Genomic DNA, 17,210 nt, shown 5'->3' on the forward strand with positions numbered 1-17,210 from the left:
ATTGTTGGATCATATATATGGAAAGTATAAAGTATTTTTAACTTTTTGAGACACCTCCATTCTACTTTCCATAATAGTTGTACCGAATTACATGCCCACTGTCAGTGCACAAGGGTTCCCTTTTCTCCACATCCTCACCTGTACTAGTCATCTCTCGTCTTTTTGACGATGGGCGTTCTGTACGTGTGAGTTGATGTCTCACTGTGGCTTTGATTTGCATGTCCCTGATGACTAGTGATGCTGAACACCTTTCATATGCTTGTTTGCCATTTATATGTCTTCTTTGGGGAAAAAAAAATGTCTATTCAGTTCCTCCTCTCTGATATCTCTAGTGTCAGGCCCTATTTAATTTTTGCTTCATTTATGGGGCATCATTTTGTTCCTAATAATATTGTTTGCTATTTCCTTCTAATGATACCACAATTTCTGGCTTTTCTTCTTTTTCAGGCGATTCCAGGTCTCTCAGAGAAGGAAAAGGCTGGTAAGTTGACACTGGTTTTGTTTTCACTCCTATCCATTGTAGAATAAAATTCCATCTTCATGTAGACATTTCATTAAATATCTAAAATGCATACATCTCCTCAGTTTCTGGGCAAAAGTTATGGTTGAATTCCTGGAAAATAAGTTTTGTTCAAAATGCGATGAAAAAATATGGTTTTCTAACATAACATTATATCTTGTTAGAATACGGTGTGTAATTCTTGTGGCCTTAATTGTAAATGCGATCACAACTCTTTTCTTGAGAAAAACAATTAGATGTTGTTCGGTGTACTGAGGAATGGTCTTTGGAGATCTGTTGCTCATACAGTCAGCCCTTTGGATCCATGGGTTCTGCATCCATGGACTCAATCAATCTGGGTCAAAAATATTTGAAAAAGCAAAGATTTCTAGAAAGATCCAAAAGAGAAAAACTGAAATTTGCCACAAAGGCAACTATTTACATAGCATTTACTTTGTGTTAGTTATTATAGCTAATCCAGAAGGAACTTAAAGGATGTAGGAGGATGTGTGTGGATTGTGTATAAGTACTGGGACATTTTATGTAAGAGACTTGAGCATTCGTGGACTTTGGTGCCCACAGGGAGTCCCAGAACCAGTCCCTTGAGGCTACTGAGGGACCAAGAGGTTCGATGCACGATGCTGGATGCTTGGGGCTAGAGCACTGGGACGACCCAGAGGGATGGTATGGGGAGGGAGGAGGGAGGAGGGTTCAGGATGGGGAACACAGGTATACCGGTGGCGGATTCATTTTGATATTTGGCAAAACTAATACAATTATGTAAAGTTTAAAAATTAAATTAAATTTAAAAAAATAAAAATCTTAGTAGCTCGTTTAGTAGTCCTAGAAAAAGTTGTGCTTGTTTAAAGATTATGTCATGCCATCAAAAATACAATTGTGTAGCGATATGGATAGTTCATTAGAAAAAAATGATAATATATCTTTGTGCTCTGTGCTATAATTATAACTGTTCAACAGTACTGTGGGAAGTAGATGAGGATTAATGAGAAATGCAGAAATATGAAAAAAATTAGACTCAGATTGGTGGAATGGTATGCTTTTTAACAATCTGTTGATCATCCTCAGTATGGTCTTAACGTTTTCTGTGTAAAATTTAAAAAAAAAATTTTTAAATCTGTTTTTAAAAAACAGATTAAAGGTGCTTTACCAAGCTTGAAGCACATCACTTAGCTCTTTGATGTGTGTAATTTTTAAAAGCCAAATTAAAAGTTTATAGAATCATCTAAAAGATGTCATGACTTCAAGTGACTTTACACTAATGCGATAGAGTTGTTCTGATAAGATTGTTTTATGGGGGATGTGTCAAGTTCAGTGACTCAATTTTTGCTGCCAGATAGTTTTCACACACGAGTTTTCATAGTTTATGTCCTTCCGAGAGCTAAAGTGTTCTCTTCTGTTTAGGCTGTGTCTAGCCTCTTCTGTCTAATATGTTGAAAGGTAAGCCTTCCAAATAAAAGAAAAACGTGGAACTGGTATCTTGTGTCAGTTCAAGAGAAAAACTGCTCAGTTTATCATGCGTTGGTATCATGCGCTGGACTAATGCTATATACTAAACAGATTCAAATTACCGTTACCAAGCTCTTATATCTTCAATAATTGACATATTAGCTATCTCCTTAGAACAAAACATAAATGGTGAAGAGCGCATTTGCATCACAAAGAAAAAGGAACTTAGCCAAAGCTGTGCTTTATCTTGTGCTGTGACATTCTCTGTAATTTGCAGGATTGGCTACAATTTAAACAAAGGATGTAACAGAGCAAAGTTGTCATCTTATTCCAGAAAATCAGCACATTCTTCCATACCCCAAGGAGAAAATTAGGATAGGAATTCTTGGCTGGAGGGGCAGGGGGAGAAAGGCTGGAAATGCCATTGCTTGAGAGACTGAAGAGGTGAAGACTTTTTCTGCCTAAGTGACGTCAGTGTGCTAGGGAGAAGCACCTCAGTTATCAAGCTCCTCTTAAAGACATTTTTATTAAAACAAAGAGCTAATTAAACAGGGAACATACATATAATGCACACAACACTTTTTAAAAGCCACAGTCCCAGATGTTTTTCTCCTCAACAATAATGACAACAACAACAAAAAACATGAAATTAAGTGTCACTATTTAATTATCTCTTTGGGTCATTTTTACACTGCTGGGGCAGAAATTTTTAAAGTTGATAAGTTTCATTTACAGATGATTTGTGAAAGGTCAGATGCACTGACCTTTCGTATGTGTGACCTAAGCGGGCCCCCGGATGCCCTATCTCAAACGTTTAACCCAGGATGGGCTGATTTGAGCAGAACATGGCTTCTGTGCATTAAAACATTAGAAGGATTGAAATTCACTCCAGAATGGATTCTAATTTAGATTTCTTGAGAATGTACAGTACATTATAAGGAAATATAATTGGAAATACAAGAAGGAGGAAATACAATTTTGTTTGAGAACATAAATACAAGAAAGAAATGTTTTTTTAATCAATGAATTTAAATGTTAAGATAGAGGCTTATGTTTGAATATTTTATTCAGTTGGCAACAGATTTGCCAATTCAAAAGAGAGTATGATTCATTTCAAAAGGTTTTAAAGGACTATGAAAGTCTAATCAGTTTCCTAAATTTCTAAAATTTATTATGCCATATTTAAAATACTTTGAGTGTTTTATGTACAGATATGAATATCTTTATTCCTTTTTATGAATCTTTGTTTTTAAGCTCTGCTAGACAGAGGAATGACAGGAAAGGCAGAGGACCTACTCAATCTTCTAGGGGTTAATTGAGCCTTTAAATAGGATTAAGCTTCATTCCCACCCCTAAGGCCTGTCATTTTTTTTTTGTTTGGCTAAATGAATGTAGCCTATTGTTTCTTATTAAGAAAGTCTATTTTAATCTGTGTGACCTCTCGTCCAAGCCAACTGGAACCAGCTCCACCAGGCTTTATGAAGCTCTAAACAAAATCATTTGGGGAGCATGCTATTAATAATTCTTAAGTTGCAGTTGTGTGGTTGCCCCAGTGTGGGGTCTAAGTAGCTGTCTTCTCTTCTGATCTGTGTTGCTACATGAATTGAGCCCAATGGAATCATTCTGCTGCTTCTCTGCCATCTTGGGATGACAAAGCCCTGCAAAGGAAGACTGCAGTTGTTAAACAGCATCCCATTGGTCCATTTACTCCACAAATATGTATTGAAAAGCAACATGCACTAAGCGTCGTATTAGGTTTTATCAAGGAAGCTGTTACAAACAAGACATGGTCCTCGCCCAGAAGGAACTCAGACTCTAGAGGAGAATATTGCATTGGGCCAGCATCCTCCTTTTCCTCTTCTCAAAGAAAAATTCTTAACCCAAGTTATTCAGAAAGCCTCCCAAGAAAAGAATCAAATAAAAATACTGTTTTCAAGAAATTCTATATTGGAATGTGCATTCTCCAGATCTTGAGAGTCCAATATATTTTGTTTTAAAAAATCAGAATTAATCGCACAAGTATTAGTATGTGTAATTGTATCCAACACAGAATAATTTCAGTTAGCTTCCTTTATGCCACCAGAATCTGTAAAGAGTGAGCCCAAAGCCACTGGTATATTTTCCAGCACATCTGCTTCCTGTCCGTGTAGCCTTGAGCAAGTTACTTAACCTCTTCATTTTCCCATTTCTAGAGAATAAATAAAGAAACTGCCATATTGTAATTGTAAGGCTACAATGCTTGGCACAAAGTAGGCTCTAAAAAATGATAGCTGTGTCTTGTGATAATGAGTTGTGCTTATAACCACCACGTGTGAAAGCCGGAGAGACTCTAGCTATGTTACTCCTGTCCGTGTCTGCTCAGACTTCTTGCACACTTCCTCAGGGCACCAATTAACACAGCTGAGCAGCTGTCCATGTGGAAGAAAGAGATCACTTACTTTGAGTCAGTTCATTCAGACAGAGATTATCACAGTGTAGGCAGACTTGTCTATATTTTAAAATCTCTTTAGAAATTCTTAGCTCTATTAATGTGAAATTCTCTCAAGTGAATAGATAATCTTTGATTTTTCACAAAAGATTGCTCCCTGAGAAACGTATGTCCTAGATGCTGGGGTAATTGGATCCTGTCTACTCAGTCCCACTCTCCGTCCCTCGCCTCCTGCATATGGTCCAGTCAATGCTGCCATCCTATCATCCCACGTCAGTTCTCCCTGCCATTGTCTTAAAGCAGCCCTCCACTTTGCGCTGGGCTTTGGAAACAGCATCCAGAACTGGTTTCCCTGCCTTAACTTAACATTACATCAGTTCACTCTCTACACTGTCACCAAAATTATCTTTGAAAAGCATCACCTGATCATATCGATTCCTACTTCAGCTTTTTGTTAACCTCCTTACTGATTGCACGATAAGATCAAACTTTCCTGCTTGACGTCATTGGCCGTTTGTAATCTGGATGCTGTGTATTGCACTGGATATGCCCATGTCACCCCTCGAGTTCACCCTCCACCCTCCTTCTCCCCAGTTTTGTGATCTGGAGGTGGACCAGGGTGGGCAAAAGCTTGGGCTGCTCTCTTCTGTGTTCTTGTTGCACCAGTGAGGAGCCTCGACAGGAGAACAATGGTTGGAAGGACAATAGGGCTGTGAGGTTGGGTCGTTTATTCCCCCATCTGCCTCCCGAGGAATCACAGCTGGCATTTTCCACCCAAATTCCCAGGTTCTTTAAATCATTCTCTCCTCTGGCCTCGTGGTTCCCCTACACCTTTATCAATAGTTCTGTTATTAAACTCTGCTCAATTTACCCAGGTTGCCATCTGTTTCCTGCTAGGGGTTTCACTGATAAACCCACCAATATTTTCTCTTCTTTCTGTTCCTTTGTGTGTGTTGGTTGGTTGGTTTGTCCAACTTCAGCCATAATATACAGCCACAGAACCCATTTTAACTTTGATCCTTCTACTTCTATGTAGATCATGCAACTGCCTTTTTAAAAATACAGATGATAGGTGGAGATAGAGGGAGAAAAAGAGAAATTACTTATTCAGGAAAAAGAGAAGAGATGGACCATGTTTTTCTTTATCATAAATGAATAGAGTTTCATTTAATCACATGGGGGAGAAAAATATCCATCCTTACTATTTAGAACGTGTCCTCCATCGCCCAAAGGCATGAAAATTAGACAATTACCATTGGTTTTTAGTCAGCAAAATGTGACTCTCTAAGCATATTTGAAAAGTAGTCATAGGGAATAATATGAAATCTCTCATTCTAAAGTTAAATCATATAACACAAATTTTGTTAGGCTGCAGAGCAACCCATAAAAAATATACCAAAATCATGAGCCAAAAATAACACTTCTTAATTTTTTTGCATTTTTTGTCTTGAAAATTCTACTTATCCAACAATAACACCTCCTTCATGAATTATTTCCAAGGCAGGGTTAGTCCTGGACTTTTCTGTGCTCCTAGAAAACTCTGTGTTTTCAATTACTGTTTTGTCATCTTGCTTTTCTGTATGATCTCTTCTCTAGGCTATGAGTGTTTCTAGATTAGGAATATCATCTTTGTGTGCTCTGTAATTAAAACAGCTCTTAGCATATAGTAGGTGCTCTGTAAATACCTGTTAACCAATTAATTGTAATTACAAAAATGCTTCGGCTTCAATCTTTACAGTTAATATGGTTCCAAAACATTTTGACTCCTCACCTCAACTCCTTTCTTGATGCCTGCTACCCACACAACTGCCAAGTATCTCAACTAGGTAATTAATTAAGGATGTTATTTGGGGATCTATTCCATACAAATGTGCAAAGGGCGCCATTGAGAAAGATGATTCAGAATCGAACTTTAGTTACATTCATTGGTCATTTTTCTTTGGATGTTTGTTTGCCTGTCTCTAGGTTATTTTGTTGATCAGAAAATGTTAAAAATCAAGATAATTAATGAGTATAGCCTGAAACACTTGTGAAAGATAGCTTTTGGAGGCATATAACAGATTCAGTCTCTCCAAACTTTGTGTTGTGGTAACACAGAACATAGAAATCAAGCACTTCTTTGTGACACGTGTAAGAGGGGAAAACGAGGTTTTCACAATTTCATTACAAGCTCCTTGTAAATATAGTAAATAACAAAGCCCAGACATGGTGCCTTTTGGTATTAATTTTCTTGGCTGCCTTTGACCACTGAGAAGGAAAATGATGATAACAAAAAGAGAAAAACTGAAACGCAAAGATATTCCTCCTTTTCCAGTCTTATTATCATTTCTTTAATTCAGAGACCTACCCATGCAATGTAAGATTCCACTCTGAGTCATGTTCCAATATCGATAGATCCAAAAAGATTTGACAGACAAAACTAGGCCTGCTCGATTTCAGCATTCTTCTTTGAAAGACTGTGCCCCATTCTGTGTCTCCATTTTAGTACAGATCAGGTCAGTTTTAGGGCTGTCTCACTCATTAGACTCTAAGCATCTTGCAAGATGGAATTTTGTTTCGTTCAGCTCTGTGTTTCCAATGCCTGGCATTATTGTAGTTGCCCTATATTTGGTAAATGAATGGATAAATGAGATATTTTTAAAATCTTCAAATACAGTACTCCCAAAGCCAAATGTAGAATCTTATCATTTTATCCTAGGTGAAACACTTTCTGTACTGCAAAGACCCCCAGCTGTTTCACAGGGTTAAACAGGATCTGAAAATTGTCTTTATCAGGCTAAACTGGCCTTTGGCCAACATTCCAAATTCTTTATTTCCTTTCACTCTCAGAAAATGAATTTCATTAGATTTTTACTAATGGCTTATAAATACTCACTTATTTTACTTTTCTTAGTATTATAGTCTCTGTTTGCCTGATTTTTTATGAGAAAGGAATTTAGGGTATGCCCACAAATAACCTCTCAGTGTTTCTGAAACCTAATGTAAACTAATCCATGAAAAAGTTGGCTGTGGTTGACTGGGCTGTTGAGAGAAAACACATTAGCTTTCAGGTATCAAGGAATTCGTGAAAAATATAAGTAAGTTATTCTTAAATGCGAAAGATCTTGAATTCATAGGATATTTTCCAGTACAGATAATTTTCTAAATCTGTTTCTTAATGTTCTATTGGTATTCCATTTATTGGAGAAGGAAATGGCAACCCACTCCAGTGTTCTTGCCTGGAGAATCCCAGGGACGGGGAGCCTGGTGGGCTGCCGTCTCTGGGGTCACACAGAGTTGGACACGACTGATGCGACTTAGCAGCAGCAGCAGCAGCAGGTAAAACAAAGCTACTTATCACCAGAACCAAGCACACATATTTCCTTTTCTTCTCAATTATATTACAAGCAATACAAGGGCATGAAAATTTTTCTTTTAACAAGTAGCAATTCAAATATTGCTTCCTGCACATGAAGTAGGTATCAAAAAGGAATGGTATCTTTTTACAGTATTTAATGATTCCTATGATGTATTGCTGTTCAGGAATTCTCTTCCACATCAGGCTGTGAGCTCCATGAAGGCATAAACCCTTCATTTCATCTTTGTCAGCCCTCACCCAGTATATGATCTTGCACAGAACAGATGCTCAAGAAACAGTTTTAAATCAATCCATTTATGTGATTTACCGAACAACTCATACTGGCATTTAGTTCATCTCTGATCTATCAGTGACTATAGCTGTTCACAGTATTTAACAAGCTTGAAAATTCTTCCTTTAAAAAGTCTTGTGAACATTTTGCTTTCTGACTTTATCACTTGAAAGAATGGCTGTCAGCATTGAAGAGGTGGCTATGAACTACCTGGACAGGCTCATGAGGCAGTTCTGCATTTCCATATTTTAACTGACATTGAGCTTTGATTAGTAGGAAAGTTCATTTGTCATTTTTAATCTCCCCTGAAGAAAGACTGTGTGGATCACAATAAACTGTGGAAAATTCTGAAAGAGATGGGAATACCAGACCACCTGACTTGCCTCTTGAGAAATTTGTATGCAAGTCAGGAAGCAACAGTTAGAACTGGACATGGAACAACAGACTGGTTCCAAATAGGAAAAGGAGTACGTCAAGGCTGTATATTGTCACCCTGCTTATTTAACTTCTATGCACAGTACATCATGAGAAATGCTAGACTGGAAGAAACACAAGCTGGAATCAAGATTGCCGGGAGAAATATCAATAACCTCAGATATGCAAATGACACCACCCTTAGGGCAGAAAGTGAAGAGGAACTAAAAAGCCTCTTGATGAAAGTGAAAGTTGGCTTAATGCTCAACATTCAGAAAACTAAGATCATGGCATCTGGTCCCATCATTTCATGGGAAATAGATGGGGAAAGAGTGGAAACAGTGTCAGACTTTATTTTTTGGGGCTCCAAAATCACTGCAGATGGTGACTGCAGCCATGAAATTAAAAGACGCTTACTCCTAGGAGGGAAAGTTATGACCAACCTAGATAGCATATTCAAAAGCAGAGACATTACTTTGCCAACAAAGTTTCGTCTAGTCAAGGCTATGGTTTTTCCTGTGGTCATGTATGGATGTGAGAGTTGGACTATGAAGAAGGCTGAGCGCCGAAGAATTGATGCTTTTGAACTGTGGTGTTGAAGACTCTTTAGAGTCCCTTGGACTGCAAGGAGATCCAACCAGTCCATTCTGAAGGAGATCAGCCCTGGGATTTCTTTGGAAGGAATGATGCTAAAGCTGAAACTTTGGCCACCTCATGCGAAGAGTTGACTCATTGGAAAAGACTCTGATGCTGGGAGGGATTGAGGGCAGGAGGAGAAGGAGACGACAGAGGATGAGATGGCTGGATGGCATCACTGACTCGATGCATGTGAGTCTGGGTGAACTCTGGGAGTTGGTGATGGACAGGGAGGCATGGCGTGCTGCGATTCATGGGGTTGCAAAGAGTTGGACACGACTAAGCGACTGAACTGAACTGAACTGAAGAAAGACAGTTTATGAAAAGGCCTCCTTCTATCAGTTTTATTTACAAAGCAATACAGCTTGCATTTAGTTTGAAAATCATATCTGATCATCTGATTCCTTCAAATATTTACCTTTATAGAGTCCTCAGTTTGCAGTTCAGTTACTCTTATTAATAGTTTGAATATACACACAAATATGTGCCCACAAGATAACTGTGTGTATTATTCTAATTTCTTTCGAAAGGTGCCACTTACCCTGGAAAGGTACATATAAGAGGTATTACTTTGACATGAGTATGGAATGACTAAAAATTCTGCTGGTATGATCATATTTTTCTTCTCTTCTTGATCTTCCATTGGTTTTAAGGACTTTGGTTTGTGTTTCTATAGGCAAAGGATTGAGATCAGTGTCTCTTCCAGATAGATCCATAAGTATTTCTGTTTTATAATTAAAGTATGATTTTGAGATATGGCTTATCTAAGTGGGACATCTAAGACAGTAATTTACAATCATAATAAAGTAACCAATACCCAAGAAAAGGCTGGTGCTCATATTGTTATGTGCTGGCTGTCCAGAGTACCAGTTTGGCCATTTCAGGAGAGTGGTTCATGACTAGAAGGAACTATTTTGCCCTGACTACTGTTATCATATAGAAATGATCTTCTAGAATTCTATGAGTGATGTTTAAGCAAAATGGTCATCAAGAGCCCTCACTTGCCCACCAAACTGGGGTTTTGCTTTTTGTCTTAATTTTTCTAACCATTGTGCTTCCCCAGAAAACATATTCCAGCGATTCCCAACTGCTAATGTTATAAACTGCTTTTTTTCCCTCTCAGTTTTCTTGAGATTTAATTGACAGACAGCACTGTGTAAGTTTAAGGTATACAGCATAATGATTTGACATAGATATATCATGAAATGATTACCACAAGAAGTTCCGTGAATATCCATCCTCTCATAAAGATACAAAATAAATAGGAAAAACTTTTTTTCTTGTGATGAGAACTCTTAAGATTTACACTCTTAACAACTTTCCTGTATAACATACAGCAGTGATGCTAGAGGTAACGAACTTGCCTGACAATGCAGGAGACATAAGAGATGTGGGCTTGAGCCCTGGGTCAGGAAGATCCCCTGGAGAAGGGAAGGGCCATCCACTCCAGTATTCTTGCCTGGAGAATCCCATGGACAGAGGAGCCTGGCAGGCTGTGGCCCATAGGGTCGCAGAGTCAGATATGACTGAAGCAGCTGAGCACCACTGAGTGTTAATTATATTTCTCATGTTGTACATCACATTCCTGCTGCTGCTGCTGCTGCTAAGTTGCTTCAGTCGTGTCCGACTCTGTGCGACCCCATAGATGGCAGCCCACCAGCCTCCCCCATCCCTGGGATTCTCCAAGCAAGAACACTGGAGTGGGCTGCCATTTCCTTCTCCAATGCATGAAAGTGAGAAGTGAAAGTGAAGTCGTGTCTGACTCTTAGCGACCCCATGGATTGCAGCCCACCAAGCTCCTCCGTTCATGGGATTTTCCAGGCAAGAGTACTGGAGTGGGATGCCATTGCCTTCTCTGTCACATCCCTAGTATTGCTTATTTTATAATTGGAAGTTTGAACCTTTTGACCTCCATCCAATTCCCCCTCTCTACCACTGGTAATAACAAACCTGATCTCTTTTTCTATGAGTTTGTTTTTGCAGTATATTGACCTACAACATTATGTTAATCCTGGTGATAAACTCCTTAAAATAAATGTTAAATCTGTTGTTTCTATGGATTTGAGGAAATAGATAAATGGAGAACAATGTGGTACACTTCATCACTTCTTTATCTACCCTTTTTAATCTCTGGTCTTCTATGTATTTATCCAGCGTTTTTCCTGCTGTGTTGTTATTTCCTTAAAGGCAGACATTTTCCCTGCACCTGTATAGCACCAGCCTCTTAGGAGGTTTTTGACTTAATGTCTGTCGAATGAATGGTTGAATGGCTCAATATCAAACATTTACTCTGTGCCTGCACTTTTCCAAGCACTTTATTGATATGACTTAATTTAATCCTCTAGCAATAATATAATGTAGACGTAATGTTTTCCACATTAGGGAGATGAGGAAGCTGAGACTCAGAGAGGTTTCCTAAAATAACCAAAGTCACACTACTGCCGAGGCAAGATTCAAAGCAAGCAACACAGGCTAGAGCGCGTGTTCTTAACCACTATGCTGCAGGTAGTGGCTAAATGCCAAAGTTCCTAAGGCTGAGGAGCAAATTTTTCCTTAATCAGACAGACCTTACCCTTCCTTTCCCACCTTATCTCCCATCCTCCCCTGACTTGCATCTTCCGCTGTAACCATGGTAGCAACCTTGCTTTTCTCCTGAATTTGCTTCTATATAAGTTGACCTTTGTTCCTCCTGTTTCCCTTCCAGAAATTTAACTGCCCCATCCCCCAAGGTCTCATTTGGGTCCGACCTTCACTGTAGTCTTCTGTGACAACTCCTGCTCATATTAATTTCATGCTTTTTGAAATGATACAGCATATATAGTCTTGTTATGGTCATTTTCATTCTTAATCATATGTGGATTGCCATTGTCCATTGCGTGTTCTGCCCGCAGCAGCTTTGTAAGAATCCTTCGCACGGTGCTGTGCACCTAAGAAGGGGTTACTGAATTGATAGACTTTATTTTTTTAAAGAAATTTTCAGTTCATAGGAAAACTGAGTGGAAAGTACAGTTCAAATTATATAACATTCTTTTAAAGTATACTTTCAGCAATATGTGAACCGTGAAATTCCTGATGTTCAAACTGGTTTTAGAAAAGGTAGAGGAACCAGAGATCAAATTACCAATATCCGCTGGATCATGGAAAAAGCAAGAGAGTTCCAGAAAAACATCTATTTCTGCTTTATTGACTATGCCAAAGCCTTTGACTGTGTGCATCACAATAAACTGTGGAAAATTCTGAAAGAGATGGGAATATCAGAGCACCTGATCTGCCTCTTGAGAAATTTGTATGCAGGTCAGGAAGCAACAGTTAGAACTGGACATGGAACAACAGACTGGTTCCAAATAGGAAAAGGAGTACGTCAAGGCTGTATATTGTCACCCTGTTTATTTAACTTATATGCAGAGTACATCATGAGAAACGCTGGACTGGAAGAAACACAAGCTGGAATTAAGATTGCCGGGAGAAATATCAATAATCCCAGATATGCAGATGACACCACCCTTATGGCAGAAAGTGAAGAGGAACTCAAAAGCCTCTTGATGAAAGTGAAAGTGGAGAGTGAAAAAGTTGGCTTAAAGCTCAACATTCAGAAAACAAAGATCATGGTATCCGGTCCCATCACTTCATGGGAAATAGATGGGGAAAGAGTGGAAACAGTGTCAGACTTTATTTTTCTGGGCTCCAAAATCACTGCAGATGCTGACTGCAGCCATGAAATTAAAAGACGCTTACTCCTTGGAAGGAAAGTTATGACCAACCTAGACAGCATATTCAAAAGCAGAGACATTACTTTGCCAACAAAGGTCCGTCTTGTCAAGGCTATGGTTTTTCCTGTGGTCGTGTATGGATGTGAGAGTTGGACTGTGAAGAAGGCTGAACACCAAAGAATTGATGCTTTTGAACTGTGGTGTTGGAGAAGACTCTTGAGAGTCCCTTGGACTGCAAGGAGATCCAACCAGTCCATTCTGAAGGAGATCAGCCCTGGGATTTCTTTGGAAGGAATGATGCTAAAGCTGAAACTCCAATACTTTGGCCACCTCATGGGAAGAGTTGACTCATTGGAAAAGACTCTGATGCTGGGAGGGATTGGGGGCAGGAGGAGAAGGGGACGACAGAGGATGAGATGGCTGGATGGCATCACTGACTCGATGGACATGAGTCTGGGTGAACTCTGGGAGCTGGTGATGGACAGAGAGGCCTGGTGTGCTGCGATTCATGGGGTCGAAAAGAGTCAGACACGACTGACCGACTGATCTGAAAAGATCAGGAATTGCCAGGAGTTGGGGAAAGGGAGGCATGAACTGATGGAGCACAGAGGATTTTTAAGACAGGGAAGCTATTCTATGTGCTGCTTCAGTGGTACAACATGTAGGCTTTTCACATTGACTGCTTTCACTTACAACTATGCATGTAAGATTCCTCCATGTCTTTTCATAATATAATAGCTTGTTTCTTGTTAGTACTAAGTTAATATTGCATTGCTTGAATATACCACATTTAGAGGAGCTTATTTAACATACTTTTAGTGTAAAAATGTTTCAACTCATTGATCATAAAATATATTGCACACACCACATTTGTTAATTTTTATCTCTTCCTCTTTAGGCAAAAAAAAAAAAAAAGACTCTCTTCTCTAAGCCATTGATTGTGATTACTTCATTTCTCTCCTTCAGAATTTCTTCATGTTCTCAAAGGAAAGATACTACTACTAAATGCATTATCCACAGCTGTTATTTATTGTGCACTTACCTCGCGGTCTCTGAGAAGAGACGCTTCCCCAATATCATCTTTAGTGCACCCTGAGCTCATAGAACTTGACTCTCTCCTGCTCCAAAGCTGATGCTCCCTCCACCTTGTCCTGCCTAACAGCACCACGTACGTCTCCCATGTCTGAGTCTTCTAATAAAATTATGACCAAAGTTAGTAAAAGTCTAATAGTTCATATAGTTTATGTGGTCTACTTATTTCTCTTCTTATGCCTTTGCTCCTGAAGTTTACTGTTCCCAAAACACTCTTCTATTGTTTTCTCTCCAAATCATACACTTCCTTCAAGGATTTGCCTGAGTGCTATTTTTTGTCCAGAACCTCAGTTGCTGTATTGTTGGATGAGCTCTTCCTTTGAATCAGACAGATGTCACTGCTCATCTTATCTTCTTCCCTGGGAAGTGGCAGCCTGTGTACACTGTGACTTCCCTCCCCCCATCCTATCCTATGGCCAGAGTCCATTGGACTGGGGGCAGGTGGCTGGGGTGAGAGACACATGTGACTCAAGGCCAGAGAATACATTGAGTGACCAGTGGATGACCTGTTTCTCTCTCTCTTTCACTTCTCCTCCTCCTTCTCTTCCTTCTCTCTCCTTCTTCATATTATGAGCCAGAGAAACTCCGTCAACCTGTAACAGGTGCTTTGGACTCCACTGTTAGATGGAGTCACAGAGGAAACATGATTCTGCAGAGAGGAGTAGGGTAAAGGGGCAACTGACCTAAAAAAGAAGAGTAGAGATGATGCAAACTAGAGAAAAAGATGGAAAAGGAAACTGCTTCTATCAGTTCCAACTCTCAGGAGGTCCCCACCCTTCATCTGCAGGGTATCTCTGTGTCCTCACATCTCAGGCTTTTAGTTGGACAGCAAGGAGATCAAACCAGTCAATCCTAAAGGAAATCAACCCTGAATATTCATTGGAAGGACTGATGCTGAAGCTGAAGCTCCAATGTTTTGGCCGCCTGATATGAAGCACTGACTCATTAGAAAATACCTTGATGCTGAGAAAGATTGAGGGCGGGAAAAGGGAAAACAGAAGATGAGATGGTTGGATGACATCACTGGCTCAATGGACATGAGTTTGAGTAAACTCTGGGAGACAGTGAAGGACAGGGAAGCCTGGCGTGCTGCAGTTCATGGGGTCGCAAAGAGTCGGACACAACTTAGCAACTGAACATCATCAAACGTGAATGAGTTCTTTGCATTCAGATGATTAGACATCCTTCTCCAAATCCCTATGGAATATAATTGGTATCAAAAATAGTCAATTATCTATTTTACCTGTCTTATAACACTATTTTCTGCTTCATATCTATGTATAATATAAACATATACATGTTCAAAATATGTAATATGCAGCAACCGTGAAGAACCATGGAATATTTTGATCTCCTGTTTATGATTTATTTTACTCTAAAACATCTAGCAAGAACTGCATATATAGTGAATGTTCAATAAAGTTACAGTTTTTCAGTTACACTGCCATTTTAGACTACAGAACTCTATCACTGCTTCATAATTACCTTTTAGCCCATAGAACATGTTTCTCCATTTTCAGTCACCTTCAACCATCATATCTTGTATTTATGAGATTCATGGGTTGATTGTATTTTCCCCCTTGACCAAATAAATCATCTCCTTTTAAAATCACTTAACGTCATCCTGACCATGCCATTCAGTTTTTAATTTGCATTGTAATTCATTTGAGTCAAGTGCTGTTGCCCTCAACAATTTCATATTTTTATAGTCTATATTCACGTTCCCTTATTCCACTGAATATGATTAATATATGTCAGATATTAAATAATAAGAGTTAACAGTATAAAACCAGAAGAGGGAAGCACAGAAACAAATAATCAAAGAGTGAGACAGTTGATACATTTTTTAAAATAAAATGTCTTTAAAAGGAAAAAAAATCTGAGTTCTATTAAACTTCCCTATATTTTATGACTTAGTATTTTTTTAATCTTAAAAAGTCACCTGTTTGTGGGATATGGAGGCATTTCTATGATTTTTTTTCCCCTCTGAGACCACCAATGATTGAATTCTAGCTGCAGTCATGAAAACAGTATCTTTCATCTGTGTAAAACCCAGCTCAGCCAGGTGGGGGATATAAGGGTTTTCTAAATTTGTGATTTTTGGTAAGTCAAAACACCAGCTTATTTATTACAGCATGAAACTTTCATTGTTTTGTAATATTTTCGAGTACCAAATTTGGGGGCCTTAAAAAAAAACAAGTTATCTTGCTCTAACGTGTGACCCTGGCTCTAAGATGGCACTCATCACTCTGCAGCTAATCAGGAGCCGTGCTCCCAGATGGTCCCTGACAGCAGAACATAAACAGAGCAGTAACCCCACCACCCTCACGTGCAGGCAGCTCCCTGGCCCTCTGTGATGTGGACACAGCACTGTGACAAAGAGAAGTTAGAAATGACTTTCGCAATAGAGCTATTCTGACACACAGACAAATCATTTCGGGTGTTTCAAAAGCACTCCCATCTGGAATGGAAGCCAGTTTTTAAAAACTAACTGCAGATCACAGATAGCAAGACTTTTTCCTAGCAGAAACAAAATATAAAATTTCAGCAAAAGAGGTTTAGTTAGATTACAGATAGAAGGAAGCCATGGTTGCATTTTCTTTCCTGGTAGAACTTAAGTGAGCCAGGCCAACAGCGCAGATCCATAGGAAGAATTCCACATCTGGAAAATCTTTGCTCCATCTGTGGTAGGTTTCCAGCCTCTTGCTCTTTCTCTACCATTTCCCATGACTTCAGCTTATCTCCTTTCTGTTTTCTTTAGTGAAGTTATTTAACCCTTAGGGGTTTCAAATTTTTGTTTTGTTTTGTTTTTAAGAGGAAGGAGAGCAAAGGAATACTTTATAACTTTTTTGTGATTCTCTAGAATTGAGCCTGGTTTATATTTAAGTGTCTACGTAAGTGATATAGATGGTAAAAAAATATATGTATATGTATATGTATATATATAAAGTACCTAGTCAATTATATGGAATTATATTTTAGAAATGCATTAGATAGACAGTGCTTTGATTTTTATTTTATTAGATTGAATATTGGTATTAATCTTCCAATTTGAGAGTCTTAACTTTGTTTGCCTCAAATCATAGATGTTAATATCATAGAGCACATAGAAATAAAGTTACATTATTCATATCATAGAACTCATTAATATCTTATTTAATGTAATTAACAAATAATATTTATGATTGAATCTTTGTCTCACTGAGCCCCCTCCTAAATGTTAAATGAGTTACGTGGCATTGATGTTTGGATTTTCTTTTCTTGTCTGTCCTTACACTTTCTTAGAAGTCTCATCCAAATAAAGATGTGTCTGCATAATGTCCAGGCCCAGTGAG

General features: G+C 38.7%; 1 protein-coding gene across 3 annotated transcripts in view; it reads left to right on the forward strand.

Annotated features, from left to right (window-relative positions):
- DLC1 (DLC1 Rho GTPase activating protein) overlaps nt 1-17,210 on the forward strand; it is a 514,129-nt gene that overhangs the window by 299,577 nt on the left and 197,342 nt on the right. For all 3 annotated transcript variants that reach the window (XM_061404350.1, XM_061404351.1, XM_061404346.1), the window contains exon 5: nt 448-481. In XM_061404350.1, coding sequence (XP_061260334.1) covers nt 448-481 — 34 coding nt within the window. The remainder of the gene's footprint in view (nt 1-447; nt 482-17,210) is intronic.

The sequence above is a fragment of the Bos javanicus genome, chromosome 27 (genome assembly GCF_032452875.1).
Source record: "Bos javanicus breed banteng chromosome 27, ARS-OSU_banteng_1.0, whole genome shotgun sequence".
Lineage (NCBI taxonomy): Eukaryota > Metazoa > Chordata > Mammalia > Artiodactyla > Bovidae > Bos > Bos javanicus.